This window comes from Eutrigla gurnardus, assembly GCF_963514095.1.
Source record: "Eutrigla gurnardus genome assembly, chromosome: 17".
Lineage (NCBI taxonomy): Eukaryota > Metazoa > Chordata > Actinopteri > Perciformes > Triglidae > Eutrigla > Eutrigla gurnardus.
The window spans coordinates 16483947-16500052 of record NC_139928.1 but is presented as its reverse complement, the minus strand read 5'-3'; the positions used below and the strand labels follow the sequence as shown (position 1 = coordinate 16500052).

Here is a 16106-nt window from a genome sequence, read left to right as displayed (position 1 = left end):
TAACCACATTTTTTTTGTTTGTTTTTAAAGCAAGGAAATGGAACAGAAGAAGGACATCCCTTAAATCCACAGATTATGATGTTAGGTAAATTAACTTGTACAAGCACACATAAATCAACAGATGCGACAATATCTAAATAATACTGCAGCAATACTTCCATGCAAAACACTTTAAAACAGTTAAAATCATCATATCTTTATGATTTCCCTTCTTATCATCTGGTATAACAGTGTGCAATGTATACTTTTTCAATTCAAATAGACATTCACTTCTTGTTTTATCACACTAATAGACATTTCCATTCATTTTTTTTTCCTTTTAAGAAAAACATCTATAAAGTACATAAACATCCAAGAAAATTTAAATTTAAACAGTAGAGAGAGATCCATCCCTTTTCAAACAAATGGACAAACACGCCTGAGATATCTAAATGCGATGGGAGGTAAAGAGTACCACGTACAATAGTCTATTGGATAGGTAAACACGAACATAGCACTGCCACTCTCCGGCCACTCGGCGCCCGCCCCTCCACGTGATGACTTTTTAAGCACCATCACTAAAGGCAGGGTGTCATAGCACTTCGGTATGAGACATGAAACACTGAGGTATGAGGGGAAACTTTAAGGCTTACTCTACTAAAGCTCTAAAGCACTGCATGATACGATAAGAAACATCATGATATTCATGAACAGATGTGTACACACACGAAAAAAAAAGAAAAAAAAACATGATCCACCTCGGGTAAAAATCTATAAATTACTGCATCAAAAGACGAGCAGGGTAGTGAGTCTGTACATGAAGACATGATGACAGAACGTCACTCAGGCACTGTTGTGTTGTGTTTTGAGGTACGTGTGACTGAACACACACAGAGACAGACATGGATATATATATATCTATATATATATATATTATACTGTATGTATGTGGGCTCGCTTTCATGCATATTAAAAGGAGCATTCATCAATTTATACACATGAAGAGAACAGTAAATGGCTTCTGCTACATTGTTTTTTGACCTCCCTCTTACAAGTCCCTGTACTGAAACGCAATACTAAATTGCTGCAGTGCTCCTTTAATGTCTGATGTGCTTCACAGTTGCAGGATTTAAACACACAGCAGCTCGTTAAACCTTTACAAAGTTAATGTGAGCCTCTATATGTGTTGCTTCCGGCAGTTTGTGCCTTGTACTTATTTTCTGTGAAAAAACCTTCAGAGGTTTGTTGGATTTGTCCGACAGCAGCAACACGGCGTGGATAAATAATTAAAGGAGCATTTTTGTGAAATGCACTTCCTTTCTTGCAGAGAGTTAAGATCATGAGATTAATTCTGATCTCCCTACCATGAATAGGAACTACAGTCAGCGGATGGTTATCTTAGTCAAGCATATGGACACGGGGTAACAGCTCTGTCCAAACGTTAAAAAAACTCTGCCTCCCAGCATCTCAAAAAGTGTTTGTTTAATCTGTATGTGTAGTTTAATGGTGTGTTATTTCTTGGCTGGGAGCAGTACCTTCCTGCAGTAATTAATTGTCCAGCACATATCCTCCTTTTACACTTCAGTTATTACAAACAACATTAAACATTGTTAATAAATTAACATTAGAGGTGCTGGTATGTGGATTTTGTTACCTTTGGACTGAGCCAGGCTAGCCGTTTCCCTTTGTTTCCAGTCTTTATGCTAAGCTAAGCTACACGGCTGCAGGTTGTAGCTACATATTTAGTGTAGAGTCATGACAGTGGTATCAATCTTCTCATCTTATCTAAGCAAATGAGTGGACTGACAAAAATATCAAATGATTCCCTTAAAAGTACTCTAGAAGTTACTTGGATGAGCATTAAAAAAAAAAAAAAAAATGTATGAAAGACAAACCTCACCAGCAGAAATTAAAATTACCAAGTAAATTCTAAGAACTGTACGCTCACAAATCTGCCTTTAGTTTTTGTGGAGGCAGATTTCCATAAATGGTGGAAGTTAAGAGCTTATAAAACTGTGTGTGTGTGTGCGTGTGTGTGTGTGTGTGTGTGTGTGTGTGTGTGTGTGTGTGTGTGTGTGGTAAAAGAGTTTTGTTCTACACCAGCCATTTTTCCATGCACATGTGGAACACGGTCTCATTCGAGTGCCAAAACACGTGTTCAACACCGGGAACGGAACAGACGATCAGATCTCCACGAGCGGCCAGCGTCTTCAGACCAAAAGCATCTCTTAAATACACCTGAAACGAGAAATAAAAAAAAAGAAATAATATGATTTAGGGTCTCTTCTTCTTCTGAACTATAAACCTGTCCTATATGTGTGCATTTTCACTCACATCTTGGTGCTGCATCTCAACAACGGTCTCGTTGTCGTCGTAGAATCCGAACTGACTAAAAATCAGGAGAGAGACAGAAGCACAATAATGTGTGAGGCTCACATGAGAAGTCATCTGACCAGCCACAGCATGAAAAGGCTAATCTAGCAGAGCATATAAAGAGTGTCATAGGACACCATAAAAAAAGAATGATATCACAAGGAGGAAACTTAGCATGAACTGGAAACATTAAAGCAGTTGAATGCATAATATCAGGCTCCGACTTTCACTTTCAACTGGGAAAATGTGCAAAAATCGAATGTGCAACGTCAAAGTGTTTCGTCTATTTGAAAGATCATTAGATGAAATCATATGTCTGACGGAAAGAAGACATGCACAAAACTTAGACATGAATTCACCTCGACTGCCAGGGAGTGATGACTCCATCGTCTGGTCCTCCGATCAACACCAGCGTTTTGATCTTGAGGAAATTCTTCTTCCACTCTGAGATCAAGAGGTAAACTTTATTACACTTTATTACACAACAGCTCTGCCATTAACGCTTCACAATTGAGACTGTAACATGTGAAACTCCCCACTCGGATCAATAAAGTCTTATGTCATCTCATCTTACATCATCAATGTTTTTCAAAAAATGCCCAACAATCTTAGGTTGCATACTTCCATGTGCACCCCTATTTGTATCGTACATTACGACAAAATTAAAATAAGATGCATATTTAAAAAAGTAGTTTTCCTATTAATCAGTCTTCCTAAGGATTGCCAAATAACGCAACCACAACAAGCTCCTCCTACTTATTGGTTTTAAGTCATGCGGTCAAACTAACTGTTGTTAAACAAAGACCAACACCCGCTGATTCACAGACATCCATTAAAATGATGTGTGAATTTCACCCAGAAGGAATGTGCTGACCTGTTGCATTTGGATTGGTTCTCTCACTGTTGAGCAGAGCTAAATAATCACTGCTGTTCACATACAGGTCTCTGTGATGGGGGTCTGGGGGAGGAAGACAAACAGCCAGTATGTCAAAACACTGCTTATATCTCATTTCCAGGTTTGAAAAGATGGGGAATAGAAATCATTCTCACCATTCCAGTAGTTGCAGATAGAAATCCTCTGACCGATTGATGTGTAGCAGAGGTGGAAGAGGTTGGACTTCACAAACTGTGGGAAGAGGTACCTCAAGTAGTCTGTGTCTGAAGAGACAAAGAGGATGAAGAACATGTCATGTCATATTAAATCAGCAGCAACAGCATTTTGGGCCTTTGGAGGAGGTGGAAACAAGCTGACAACACAACGCTGATTTTCAGTTGAGACGCTTTGTTCACATTGATTCATTAAAAAAAAAAAAAAACACAATTATAGATGCTTTAAACGTGAACAGGTGTTCAGGCTTTGAAGTTGGACCCACCTCCATATTGGCCGGCCTGAGGCGAGGACAGCGAGATGAAAGAGTGGACGTTGTGATCAGGGAGAGTAGAGAGGATTCCCCTGCAAACCAGCCCACCTGTGAAATTGTCGGCAAACATATTGTTCATCAGTCTTTTTACCTGCTTGACCAACAGTCAAAAATCTGAAGATATACGCAATAAACTATGATATAAAGACAAATAACAGCATAAAATCATCACAATTTAAAAGCTGGAATGAAGAAAATTAATTTCCTCTCAAGATGTCATTGGCATTTCTGCAGTTTAAATTAAAAGCTGCTGGGAATCTCCAACTCCTGACTGAAGCCGTGTCATGAAACACATATCCAGTAAATCAAGCAGTCTTGTAAAGTCCCATCTTTTGAATAAAATAATATAAACAGTACAACCAAGGTAATTTATTGCAAGACTGTTTTATAATATTAAGCAAATACCACATTTATGTCTAACAGACCTTGAGAGTAGCAGATAAAGTGGACCCCGTCTTCTGCGTTCTGCATTATCGGGTAGATTGCCGCCTTGAACCCCTCCACCTGCTTCCACATGGGCTGCAGGCTGGCACTCCTGTCAAACAAGTCGATGACGGTCACGTTTGTTCCGGGGTGAGACTGCAAGAGAGAAAAAAAGAGGTGGTTTCACTATTATTAAACAGGTTGCACTGGGATTGTGTAATTCCTCAAATTGTTACATGGAAGAGTTAAACCGATGCACGAAACAACATGCTAATCTCAGCATTAATAGCAACAAACATCCTGCACTATCAAAAGTCCACAGGGATAAGCTAATTTATCAGGATGTGCTTTAAATATTGATGTTTCATCATTAGACTCTTTGGTCAGGAGGCAGACTAACCGAAATAGACTAGACTGATGTCTGAATTTCCGCTTTTTTTTTCTTAATGTGGTTTCAGTCTTGATCTTTCTAATACAGCAGCCGTGGAAAAGAGGAACTTAATCTTTGTTTAACCTTGCAACCTTTGCTGGAGTCCCCACAAAAACTTCACCACATCCTCAACTCAACCAGGTATCACCCCACAACACAGACTACAACATGTGTGTCTGTATCACAATGGGAGGTGAGGGTGGAGTGATGGAGAATTAAAGAAGAAATGCAGGTCTGGGGACATTCTCTGTGCATTTTCAACTGTGTTAACACTGAATAAAACCACCTGATTCTCAAACTATTTTTGCAAAAAAAATCCAGATTGACTCGCAATCACGTGGCAAATTCCATGCACAAAGTCTGGAGAGAATTACAAAATAAAACACAAAATCAACATGTGTGACAGATTTAAGTGAACCTACATTAATCACTCTTTGCTGCAGGAATAAACTGATCAACTGTTGACTTTGTTAAACTTGTTAAACTAGACAATCTGACTCTACCATTGTGATTAAAAGAAAAACCGGGTCCACGTTTTGCTGATAACGTGGTGTTATAAGATGTAAGGCCTGCTGTATATAATGTTTAAGGTCAAAGTCCTGAAGAAAAACAAAAAAAAACAAAATGTACAGATAATTATAAAAAAAGAAGCACATTGAACCAGTCCCTTCGCTCGACCACTCACCTCGTTAATGAACCGCTGTAAATGTATAAAATCCCCGGAGCTGTCGAACAAACCGTGCACTATGATCACCGGCTTGTACCCGACCACCGCAGCCCAGAGACACGCACCGAGCAGCGGATACAGCAGCGCGGCCGCCCCGCTGCACCTCCTCCCCCTCCGGCTCGACAAAACCGAACAGGAGTCCTTCATTGCAACGCAAATTTAAAAGGAAAAAAAGCTAAAACACTAAAAGATTAACTATATAAAAGATATCACTTTAAAATACAAATAAAAACATTAAATAATGTTGTTTGGCTAATGTTATGCTATCATCTTCATCTCGGTTTCTTTCGCCAAACTGCGGAACAAAAGAGCGAAAAGTCCGCGTCTCCTTAAAGAGTCCGGGTTTAAATTAACTGTATGTTTGTCACTTAATAACACTTAAGAGAAAACAGTAGTGCAGCTGCTGAGCTTTGCTGTGCTCTTTTGTTTGTTCCGGTGTTAAATTAAACGTGACGCGGTCTCTGTGCACGTCATTTCCTGTTTCGGCTCGTCCAATCAGCAGCGTAGGTGGTTCGTCCCCTCCGTTCTTCTTAACTTTATATTGTGTAATACAACTAATAACGTGGAATTAGTCAGATGTCTCTTTTCTATTCAGTCAATTAATATTAATTAATAAATAAATAATAATAAATACCTATTTACAGTGTTTTAAATTATTGCTTTATCCTGGCCAAAGTAGGAGGAATGAAAGAGATGATGTAAATCCATAACATAACAGGTTCCTAAGATATATATTAAAGGCTAAGTTCACAATTTGTCAGGTCAATATGTGTATTGAATCATGCTTTTCTTGCTGTAATCATCGCTCCTGATTATAGGGGCTGGATAAAGATATTTCAATGTGAGTGATGGGGGAGAAGTAAGAGATTTCCAACTTCTTGTGGTTTGCTGTTTACCAGTTTCTGCAGGGATGCCACACACAAAAAGACACACTCACACACACACACACACACACACACACACACAAAACATCCAGTAAACGAGAGATCACGTGAAAGCAGGCTTTTATTAGCCGGTCCTGCAGTTTGAGAGCAGAACTTCCACTTGACATTCATTTCAACGTACAGTAAATACATCCTGAAGTTCAAGTTGCCAAACTCAAACAAGAACAACAAAACAAAACATTACTTCTTTGCACTGTCACCATTAATAATCAGCTTTCTGTTATTGGTCCATTCTAAACAGATGTGTTCACCAACACAATCAATGGTTTCCATAAGCATTTATCAATGAGCTCATGAAAGTACGCATGGAACATTTGTTTTCTCAACAAAAGGGAACAAGAAAGGCTACTGGTTACCGCATGACTAGTAAAAGGAGTGTAGTCAGTATTAACACGTTTTGGCTTGATCTGATTAATGACGGAGTGTCAGGTTGACTTTGTTTTGCTTTCACTCAGACATATCGTACCATCCGCTGTAGCAGATATAACGCAGCTTGCTTGCTCAGCTCTTGCTAGAAAAGGAAAGTGATTTATTAGCTTCATCACAAAATAAAAAGCATCAAAAGCACCTCAGAGGCATATCATGTCTTCAAAACTCGGACTCAAATGCTCTAGTGAAGCATTACATGCACAGAAAAACATCCAAGCCTCGTCAAGACTTCTACAAAATGTTGTTTTAAGAAAATAAAGTGTTTTTTTTTTTTTAGGGGTTTATCCTGTTTATCCAGCTCTACACGGTAGGCTGCAGTAGTTCCTGTAGCTGACACAAAGTGTCCTTCAGGGTGAGAGCTAACGTTTCGGCGTGCGTCTCCTCACAGCAGTTGAAGGCGGTGATGGAGAAGTGGACGTGGTCGGCCTGGGGGTTGTAGCAAATAGCGTAACCGTCGGGAACCAGGGGCCCGAAACACATCACGCTGTCTGTGTTCGCAGGCACCTGAAGGAGCAACAGAGAGGATGACCATGAGATATACGTATACAATGTTTTCCTGATATGCATTATATCACAACACATATAAACCCCAATAACATGTGTTTCATTGTTGAGCATCACATTGGACAAAACATTTTTCAAACTAATTTAAGAAACATTTTTAACTTGGAAGTATTTAGTTTGACATACAGATTTTATATTACTATTTAGTTGATGAGATGTACAAAAAAAATAGTTTCAAGCTATTTTTTAAGTGTTAAATATCTAAAATTTCCTGCTTTTCTGATCTAATAAATGCAGAGTATCTTTGTGTTTGAACAAGCTTTTGAAGATGTTACTTTAGGCTGTGGTTGATGGTATTCGGCACATTAATCAGTAATTAAAATAAAGTTAGCTGCAGCCAGATACTGAAACCATAAATCAATCCTTCCTAAAATAAGCATCAAATCCAGGAAATAACCAACAATAGCAGTTAGAGTGGGTTACAGTAAGTGGGAGAAAATCCCTCTAAATTAGATCAAATGTATGTATGTATATTTCACTTCTAGACCAGATAAAGTGTGAAAAGGTGAAGAAAAAAGAAAAATGTTCACTTTGATTAAGCAGCACCAGATGCAGAAAACTCACTATATATACACACAGAAGTGAGCTACACTAAATGGATAATAAGACAAAATGTGAGCTGCTGCGGTCTAGAAGTCAAATCAGCTGAGAAGCAAATAACCAACTGCACAAGTAATCATTTAAAAAAACAGAAGATAAACAGTGTGATTGCTGGAAACTCCTAGATTGCATTTGTTGGCGGTAAATGATCCACATTCAGAGAACAACATCACAAGCTCAAGATCAGGAAGCTGCTGATCATCTGCTGAAAATTTCCTCTCTTAGATATTTTCAGTGTCATAACTCAAAACAAAACCCCCACTTCCTGTTGTGCTACGGGAAACTTTCTGTGAAAAAAACTCCCAAGAAAAGCACGATTTAACGTGCAGGAACACACCTGCCCGGTTCGGAGTTTCCAGTGCGTGGCGAGGCCGTACGCTGTATCCATGAAGACTTTGGGGATGCTCAGTCCTTCCTCGATGGCCTGCAGCTTGAGCCCCAGCAGGTGGTTGTCAATGCCGTGTCCTTTAAGTACCTGAACAGAGCAGATCAAATATAAATAAAAAGGTTTTAGAGAGAAGGAATTATCAGGTAATAACAGATGTAGAATGAAAGTTACCCGATTTGTCAGAGCTGTGTAGGCATCGACCGCCTCTCTGAACAGCTGAAGCTTTGCTTCCCGCTGCAACACAAGGAATACGGTTACATCGTTCTTCGCCATAAAAAATCGCCCGAAAGCAAACACGTTTCACCGGCGCTGCTCACCGGCACGGACGCATCGTCAAAGGCAAGAATGAACTTGAGCGTCTGATTGGTGGGCGAGCGGATATATTCCGTCCTTCCTCCTCGAAACATCCTCTGAGAGGCGATATCACAGGAAGGACAGACTTCGTTGTGAACTCTGGAGGGAAAAAAAAAACATAGAAAGGAGCTAAATCACCAAGAAAAACCACATACAGAAACACATGATCTAAAGTCAACATTTATTCCAAGGCGTGTTTAGGAGAATGGGAGGGTGATGTCATCGGGACTGACCGGTAGTAGGCGAGCTGCAGGGCGACCTGGATGAAGGAGTTTGGACTCAGGTCGTGCTGCTTAGGAAGCTCCTTGCCAAACGTCTTGAAGTTGAACACGTTCACGTCGAGGTCGTTGATCAGTCTGCAGGAAGGTTCAAACGTATTATTGCAAACTCAAGGGTCAGTTAACCGACGTAGGTGGGGCTTTTGTCCACATCTCATGGCTTTCTTCTGCTCTCATCCCGTCACTCAAATACAGAACATGTGATGAGTGAAGAAGGCTGTGAAATCTGGCCAAAAGCTCTGGAAAATGTGTTCCCGAGGTTAAAGAATTAACCTCCACCTTGATAGTTTTGTAACGTCTGTTCTTTTACATGATTTTGAGCACGCACAGTGTCATATAATAGATTTTCGGATAGGTAATTATGTGGCATTCTGGTTTGTTTATAATGGTTTAGAAGACTATACTTTATATATACATTAATAAACATATATTTGCTCATAACTCTATTATGGTGCCAAATATGACTCTCATTCAAGGTATTTTGAGCAGGTGGAAACATCTGTCCAGCTCGAATCTACAGCACCCTGAAGAAAAAGCTCCATTCCTCATTTAGATCTTGGCTTCTAAACGAGTTGAGGGTGATAAATCAGAGTATTAAGGTCACAATAACGACTCCTAAAAGCTCTGTCGAGTCAACGACAAGGTTACATCCACACACAGACGATAAACGTGTTTACGCTACTGTGGCTTTTTCTTCAGGGCCGAGTTCACTTCAGGTTCCAGAGACAAAAGCAAACACCCGGCCTTCGCCGTGCAGCGAGGTCATTCTTCTCTTATCATGACGAGTGTTCTGCAGACACTCCACGTTTGACACAGTTCAGGAGAAGAAGCGGGGAAACGTACATGTCGAGGTTCTGCTTGGCGTGCTCTATGTCCCTCTTAATCTCTCGGTCTATGTGGAAGTAGAGCTTCTTGGGCATCGGCAGAGGGACCAGCGGCGCTCTCTTTGGGTCAGGTTTCTCACTGCAGTCGAGAAAAACACTAATTATTTTCCACCCTATTATAATGGCACATTTTTTTTTTATTTTTATAACTCGTCAGCTCGTGATCTCACCAGTACTCGAGGATGTGATGCAGCAGCGTCGCTATGGGCGGACCCTCGGCAGTGGCTGGTTCATAGAGAAGACCCCACGAGCCGTCCTCGCCCACCACAAACTATTCAAACACACACACAGACGAGGGTCAGCCTGCTGCTGCGGCCGCCGCTATCGCTACGTCTTTTGTCACCTTTCCTCGTCCTGCGCTCACCTGCAGCGTTTTATCAAACCAGCGGTTGCCGCTGTTGGAGAACGTCCCGCCTCCATGCAGAACCTGCGCTGCCTTACGGCTGGCATACCTGTCAATCAAAGTTAGAACGAACAAGATCAATACAGGCAGGGGAAAAAAGATCACGTGACACACTGAGCTCGACTTCACTTGAGTATTTCCAATTTTTTGCCACCTTTATTTTCCTACATTGTAGAGTCAAATATTGGACTTTTACTCCTCAGCATTTAGTTGACACCTATAGTTACTAGTCCATTTCACATTAAGTAACACAGCTGTATTTCTAGGATCTGAGAGTCCAACACTATAAATGACTCCAACATGAATTAAAATAAATATTCAAGACAGACATTAAAATCAGAGCGTGCAACAAAGCTGCCAACAGGAACATTTCAAACTGGAGGAAGTGAAAAATGTACATCGTTACTTAAGCATCAAATGTCAACAGGCAGCACAATGATATACACACACACACACACACACACACACACACACACACACACACACACACACACACACACACACACACACACACACACACACACACACACACACACACACACACACACACACACACACACACACACACACACACACACACACACACACACACACACACACACACACACACACACACACACACACACACACACACACACACACACACACACACGGGGGATTGCACAACATATTTAGCAAACAGAGAAATACCTGAGTGTTGATAACGAGACAGAGGATGGAGAGAAAGAGTTGTCTGTGTGAGTGTGTGCTTACTTTTCGTCTGATATCCTCATGACCGGAGAATCAAGGCACAAAGAGAAAAGGCCCGTCTCTATCAGCCGCACTGATTCCTTGTTCAGTTTATCTGAGTCACGAAGAGAAGAAACAAAGAGGCAGAACTTTTTAGTGTTTGGTACATTTAGTGCCATTCCTGTTGTTGCATATAAAAGATCATTCTGCTGGCAGACAATAAAGACAGTTTGATAAATAAATAAACATTTATCTCGTGTTTTGGTCCCATCTTGGTCTGATTTTTATCTATTTTATCTATATTTTATCTTTATCTACACACAGCTTTTGTTCATTTCAGCACATTAACTACAAATCACATACACTGCTTCAGGTTTCAGATTGATTTACGGGTTTCTGTTCATGCATTCAAATATTGTCACACATGCTCAAAACTTAAATCAATCCATCACAGCGATCAATAAGTCGGCTTCCTTTTATCTGTCGAAGTCATGCATTCTTTGCAGGGGATCTCGTAACGCTTTCAAATAAACTCCTCCCTGAGGTTGCATTTAAGGACGCTCCGACATCCAGGATCTGCACTCACTAGCAGTGTGATGATGTAGAGGGAGTCCTCAGGTACGTGGAGAAAATAACACGGAAGGTTTCTTCTGCTCTCATATAGACAGGAATAGGCATAGATGTATAGGACTGATTTTGACGATTGTGTGCGGAATCATCGTAAATGTTGTCGAATGAAAAATAGAGCCTGATTTAATTGTTTTTCTTTATTTATGCATGGAGTCATTATAATTTAAGATCATCTTATTTGAGACTATTTTTTTTCTTTTTTCATTAATGTTGACTCAATAAAAATGTCTTAACAAAATGCAAAGTGATACTAGCATGTTTTAGAGGCAGTTTTAAGCATATTTTGCTGATTGTCGGGTTAAAACATCGTGAATCACCAGGATAATCGTGACATTAAACTTTCATATACGCTACATTTTCATGACATCCTTTCCCAAGCATGTGATATAAATAAAAATAAAATAAATAAAATAATAACATTATATATATATATACCTCTCAGCAGCCGGTTGTAGGCCGCTCCCCAGGTGTGCCGGTGCTCGCTGGTCAGGATCCCCATCGGCTCTTTGTCCGTCTTCCAGGACTGAGACCGGATCCTCATTAGCTGGCTGTGGATCTGACTCTCCGTCATCCGAGAGCCGTCGCTGTTGTAAACCTCCAGCTGGAAGAACTAGCGGAAAAAAAACCAACAGGAGGCCGTCTTTGCTGCGTCTGTCCTCTAACAGATGATTTGATGTGAGGCGTTTCTACACTGGTCCGGCTTTCCCACAGACTGTGAGTGTGTTGTGTTTATAGTTAGCATACTTGTAGCCATTCATTCATTCTGGGTCTGTTCTCTGTCTGTTCTCTGTCTGTTCTCTGTCTGTTCTCTGTCACAGTAACCATCAACACTGACAGTTAGTCTATTAATCACTTAATCAATTAGTCAATGACTAAGATATTTTATAGAACACATGACTCATCGATTATTGGGGGAAATGGTTGTTAGTCATTGGTGCCCTACTTGGGTTTAGATCAGCAATGATTAGTCAATTAGTTAACGATGTTATGGAATTGTTTTAGTCGTTCATATTTGTGGGATTTCAGTATTTCATATGTGAGTATTTGCTGTTTGCTCTAAACTTTCCACACTTTTTATTGACCAAATGACTGGTCATGAAACTATCAGGCAGATTAATCTTTTCTTTTATTGTTATTATTATTTTTTTATTAGTTGTATATGATATAAAGATAAGAGAGTTAAGTTAAAAGGACTGGGATCCGATTTGTTTTGATCTTTCTCTCTGAGCTGCCACCAAAACTCTGTCCAATAAAAGAGCTTCATGTCTGTCACGTGACTCTAATAATCTAATAAACAGGCTGTAAAGTAAAACAAAAAACAGGCATGGCTACTCAAGACTCAACATGCCTGCGATGTTCAGCCTCAAAAAGGCGGGTGAAGGTGTCAACAACAAGGAAGGAGGAAATCTAAATCCGACGGCGGCACCTGAACATCCGGCACATCCCACCTGGTAGTTCCTGACGACGGTGATGTGCGTGGGCGAGCGGCGGGAGCGGCCGTGGTGGGCGATGTAGTCGTGTTTGGGCCCCGGGATCCTGCAGGAGGAGAAGAGGAGCGGGTAGAGCTCCATGCACAGAGGCTGGCCTCGCATGGTCTCCACCGGCAGCTGGCCGCTGACGGGGACAGAGAAGCACAGCGACCGTGTGTTATTATAAGTTATTATATGAACATTATAAGTGAAGAAAAACTTCAGTGTAGCCTGATTAGTATCCAGGAGGCTGGGATTCATAATGTCACTCTTTCAGGGAACCAGACTACCATCATGAACCAAACACAAGTTCACCTGTTAGATTTCATGCGAGGCTGGGATCAGGAGGGAATCCGCAGCAGAGACGCTGCCGTTCCAGACGGCGTTGTAATGCATTTAGACACAGATTTAGCCGGCGGCTAGGCCGGAGGATAAAGTCTTAAAATAGAAGCTGGTGAAAGTAAACGTAACACGGAAGATTCAAAAGTGACTGTGGCGTCTGAACCAAAGGTCGACCACAGTTTATATGGAGAACTGGGTCTACTTGCAGGTGAAAGGGTTCCACCTGATTATTAAAAAAAAAATCACTCCATTCATTTTATCTGACTTTTAGTCACCAGTTACTTTCATGTTTTGCAGATTATTTTTTTATAGAAACCATAAAATGAGCTTCCAAAACATGATGCATACATCTCCCTCAGAAAAGGTGATTATACTCTTATTAACGTTATTTTTCTTTTAAAAAGTGAAGCGTTTTAGGAAGATTTTAACCTGTTTCTAATTCTCTTCTGCACTTTCACTTGAGAGGAATAATGATTGCAGCACTTTTACTCGTTTTACGCTGGTACTTCTATTTTTACTTGACGTTTAAACTGATTTATTAATGTGTTGGTGAAACTCACGTGTTGATTTTGGCCTTGAAGTCCAGAACTGCTGCGATCAGTTTGGATGCAAACCTAAATGGAGACAAACATGTTTTATTATGTAACATAGTGGATTAAATGCTTCTTATTTTTTTAACACACACAGGGTTGAAAATTCAACATTGCAACATAATCAGCTCAAACTGATTGTGTTTTTTCTCAGGTTATGCATTTATTTTAACAGTTAACAGTAGAGTTTCCTCTGCCCACAGACCGGCAGGTAAGCAGGTTTCAAGGTCTCCATGACAACAGATATTTACACAACAAACAGGTCCTATTTAAGGGCGACATCCTGGCCGAGGATGGATGGAAACAAAGACACAGCACTCAAGTAGACACACCGAGTTTGTCTGCTTGGACTGAACATTTAACTGTAAACTTAACTACTCAATTTATTAATTATGAAAATAGATGCTATCACAAACAAGTGCTTATCAAAGACTAATGCGCTGGATATTTCACACATGATTGCTTATTTATTTGAGATACTTTACAAATACTTAAAAAAAAAAAACCTAAAACCAGCATATTGTGTTGCTGTATGACGTTGTTGACTCACACCAGCTGACTCCTCCAGCCGTTGTAATCTCTCCTGGGCAGAGAGATGGCCGGGTTGGAGTGCACAGGCAGCGGCTGTCTGCTCTCCAGGTACGCCCACTGCACCCACCAGGGTGCCATCTACACACACACACACACACACACACACACACACACACTTATTGTAATGCTGACCAGTATACAGGTGTTGACAATACTTTTTTTTGCTTTTCTTGACTGATGTTTTACATTTCTCCACCTATGTTTTGTTGTATTTTGTTGGTTCTGAAAGCTTTTCTCAATAAATATTTACTTACATAACTACAGAAAAAAATATTAAACTGACAAATCTTGGGCATGTAGTTTATCTTTTTCTTTTTTAAGGCTTCTTTGCTCTGTCCAAACCCTATAATCAAACTTAAAACACACGTCTTGCAGATCATTTTTAGTCATTTGGAGTCAGGATTTATGTTTAAAAAGTGAAGAGAAGATAGTTTTTGAGATATATATTAATTATTATAATGATAGCAGTGCTGTCACACCCACTCATGAGTGCCTTAAACACACACAGCAGCCCTCTCGGTGCTTTATGTCTCTAACATCTGCCCCGTTTCCCACAGGCGGACACAGACCCAGTTCTTGGTGAGTCTGGCCCTCTTCTCCAGCCCCTCCTGCAGCCGCGCGCCGAGGCCGCCCGGCCTGCCGAACTCCTGCAACATCCTGCGGGTGTGGTTGAGCTCCTCTGGGGGCAGCAGAGGCTCCAGGGACCTCAGGTAACCCTGCAGGGTCTGGACGAGAGGGGGCACGGGCTGCGGGGGGGCGGAGGACGAGAAACACAGCTCCTGCCTCAACGAAACCTGGAAGGAGAGACGGAGAAGTGTTTCAGGGATTTCTGCAGAGCTGAGAGAAGCATACAGGAAGCTGCAGCCACTGTGCGCGTCACGAAAGTTTGACTCACAGCCAGTAAGAGCAGGGCAGGACCAGGGCGTAAAAAATAGGAAGTGTGGAGGTTTGGGGCGCTGTTATTATCCTAATAATAATAATAACTTTAGTTAACTGGACAAACAGAAATCAGCTCACCCGAGACAGCCATGCTCTGCAGGGTCCTGCTTGAAGTTTCCCCCAAATCATGTTTCCGCACAAGCACACGTCCTCATCTGTGTCTGGCTTTATATTCCGGTGGCTTTCTGCACAATCTCGACAGGGTGAGACCGTCAAACTGAAGAAGGGAGTCCTCGGACTACTTCCTCCTCATGGTGGCGGACGGACACGGGAGTCGTCGTCGTCGCTCGCTGGACTCTAGCCTGAAAACATCAGTGCATGTGTGTGAAAGAGTCGAGCCCCTCCGAGTTCTCCTCCTAAGTTCCTTCGAGCTGCGAGCACGCAGACGCTCACGTACACCAAGCTGGAGCAACAAGCCTGCACACGTGCTGACGTAAAGAAGTCTTTCTGTAAACACCTACGTCACGTGCGATGCCGCGCTTCGCCGCGGGGCGTCGCTGTTTCCCCTCTTGGTGACTAGAGTGGTCGTAACTCCTTCCGCAATAAATCAGTGGTTGAGTAAGAGTATTCAGATAATGTTGTAAAAGTATGAAAGGAAAGATGAAAGTACTCAATCCCA

The 16106-nt window shown here is 41.2% G+C and overlaps 2 protein-coding genes across 2 annotated transcripts; both read right to left on the bottom strand.

Annotated features, from left to right (window-relative positions):
- Positions 1–919: 919 nt before the first annotated feature.
- On the bottom strand, positions 920–5756 carry ppt2b (palmitoyl-protein thioesterase 2b). Its single transcript, XM_084031825.1, has 8 exons — positions 5312–5756; positions 4199–4352; positions 3726–3821; positions 3403–3510; positions 3227–3310; positions 2712–2796; positions 2314–2368; positions 920–2217 (listed from the first exon to the last, which is right to left on the bottom strand). Exons 1-8 carry the CDS (start codon positions 5498–5500, stop codon positions 2074–2076), a joined length of 915 nt encoding a protein of 304 aa, XP_083887951.1. The 5' UTR covers positions 5501–5756; the 3' UTR covers positions 920–2073.
- A 584-nt stretch (positions 5757–6340) lies between these two features.
- Positions 6341–15898, bottom strand: cratb (carnitine O-acetyltransferase b). Its single transcript, XM_084032515.1, has 15 exons — positions 15566–15898; positions 15118–15342; positions 14508–14626; positions 13928–13981; positions 13005–13170; positions 11992–12166; positions 10951–11041; positions 10159–10246; positions 9965–10065; positions 9754–9873; positions 8866–8988; positions 8596–8731; positions 8450–8512; positions 8228–8365; positions 6341–7230 (listed from the first exon to the last, which is right to left on the bottom strand). The coding sequence occupies exons 1-15, from the start codon at positions 15614–15616 to the stop codon at positions 7027–7029; spliced, it is 1854 nt and encodes a 617-aa protein (XP_083888641.1). The 5' UTR covers positions 15617–15898; the 3' UTR covers positions 6341–7026.
- Between the last annotated feature and the right edge of the window lie 208 nt (positions 15899–16106).

Bases quoted from the DNA above. Each gene is read 5' to 3' on its own strand.
- ppt2b (XM_084031825.1), bottom strand. From the start codon at position 5,500: ATGAAGGACTCCTGTTCGGTTTTGTCGAGCCGGAGGGGGAGGAGGTGC. The intron at 2,797-3,226 runs GTCAGCACATTC...TCTTGATCTCAG, and splicing joins AACCAATCCAAATGCAACAG to AGTGGAAGAAGAATTTCCTC. The intron at 2,369-2,711 runs GTGAATTCATGT...CCTGATTTTTAG, and splicing joins ATCACTCCCTGGCAGTCGAG to TCAGTTCGGATTCTACGACG.
- cratb (XM_084032515.1), bottom strand. From the start codon at position 15,616: ATGATTTGGGGGAAACTTCAAGCAGGACCCTGCAGAGCATGGCTGTCT. The intron at 9,874-9,964 runs GTGAGATCACGA...TCTCGACTGCAG, and splicing joins CATCACATCCTCGAGTACTG to TGAGAAACCTGACCCAAAGA. The intron at 8,989-9,753 runs GTACGTTTCCCC...ACCTTCCTGCAG, and splicing joins GCCAAGCAGAACCTCGACAT to ACTGATCAACGACCTCGACG.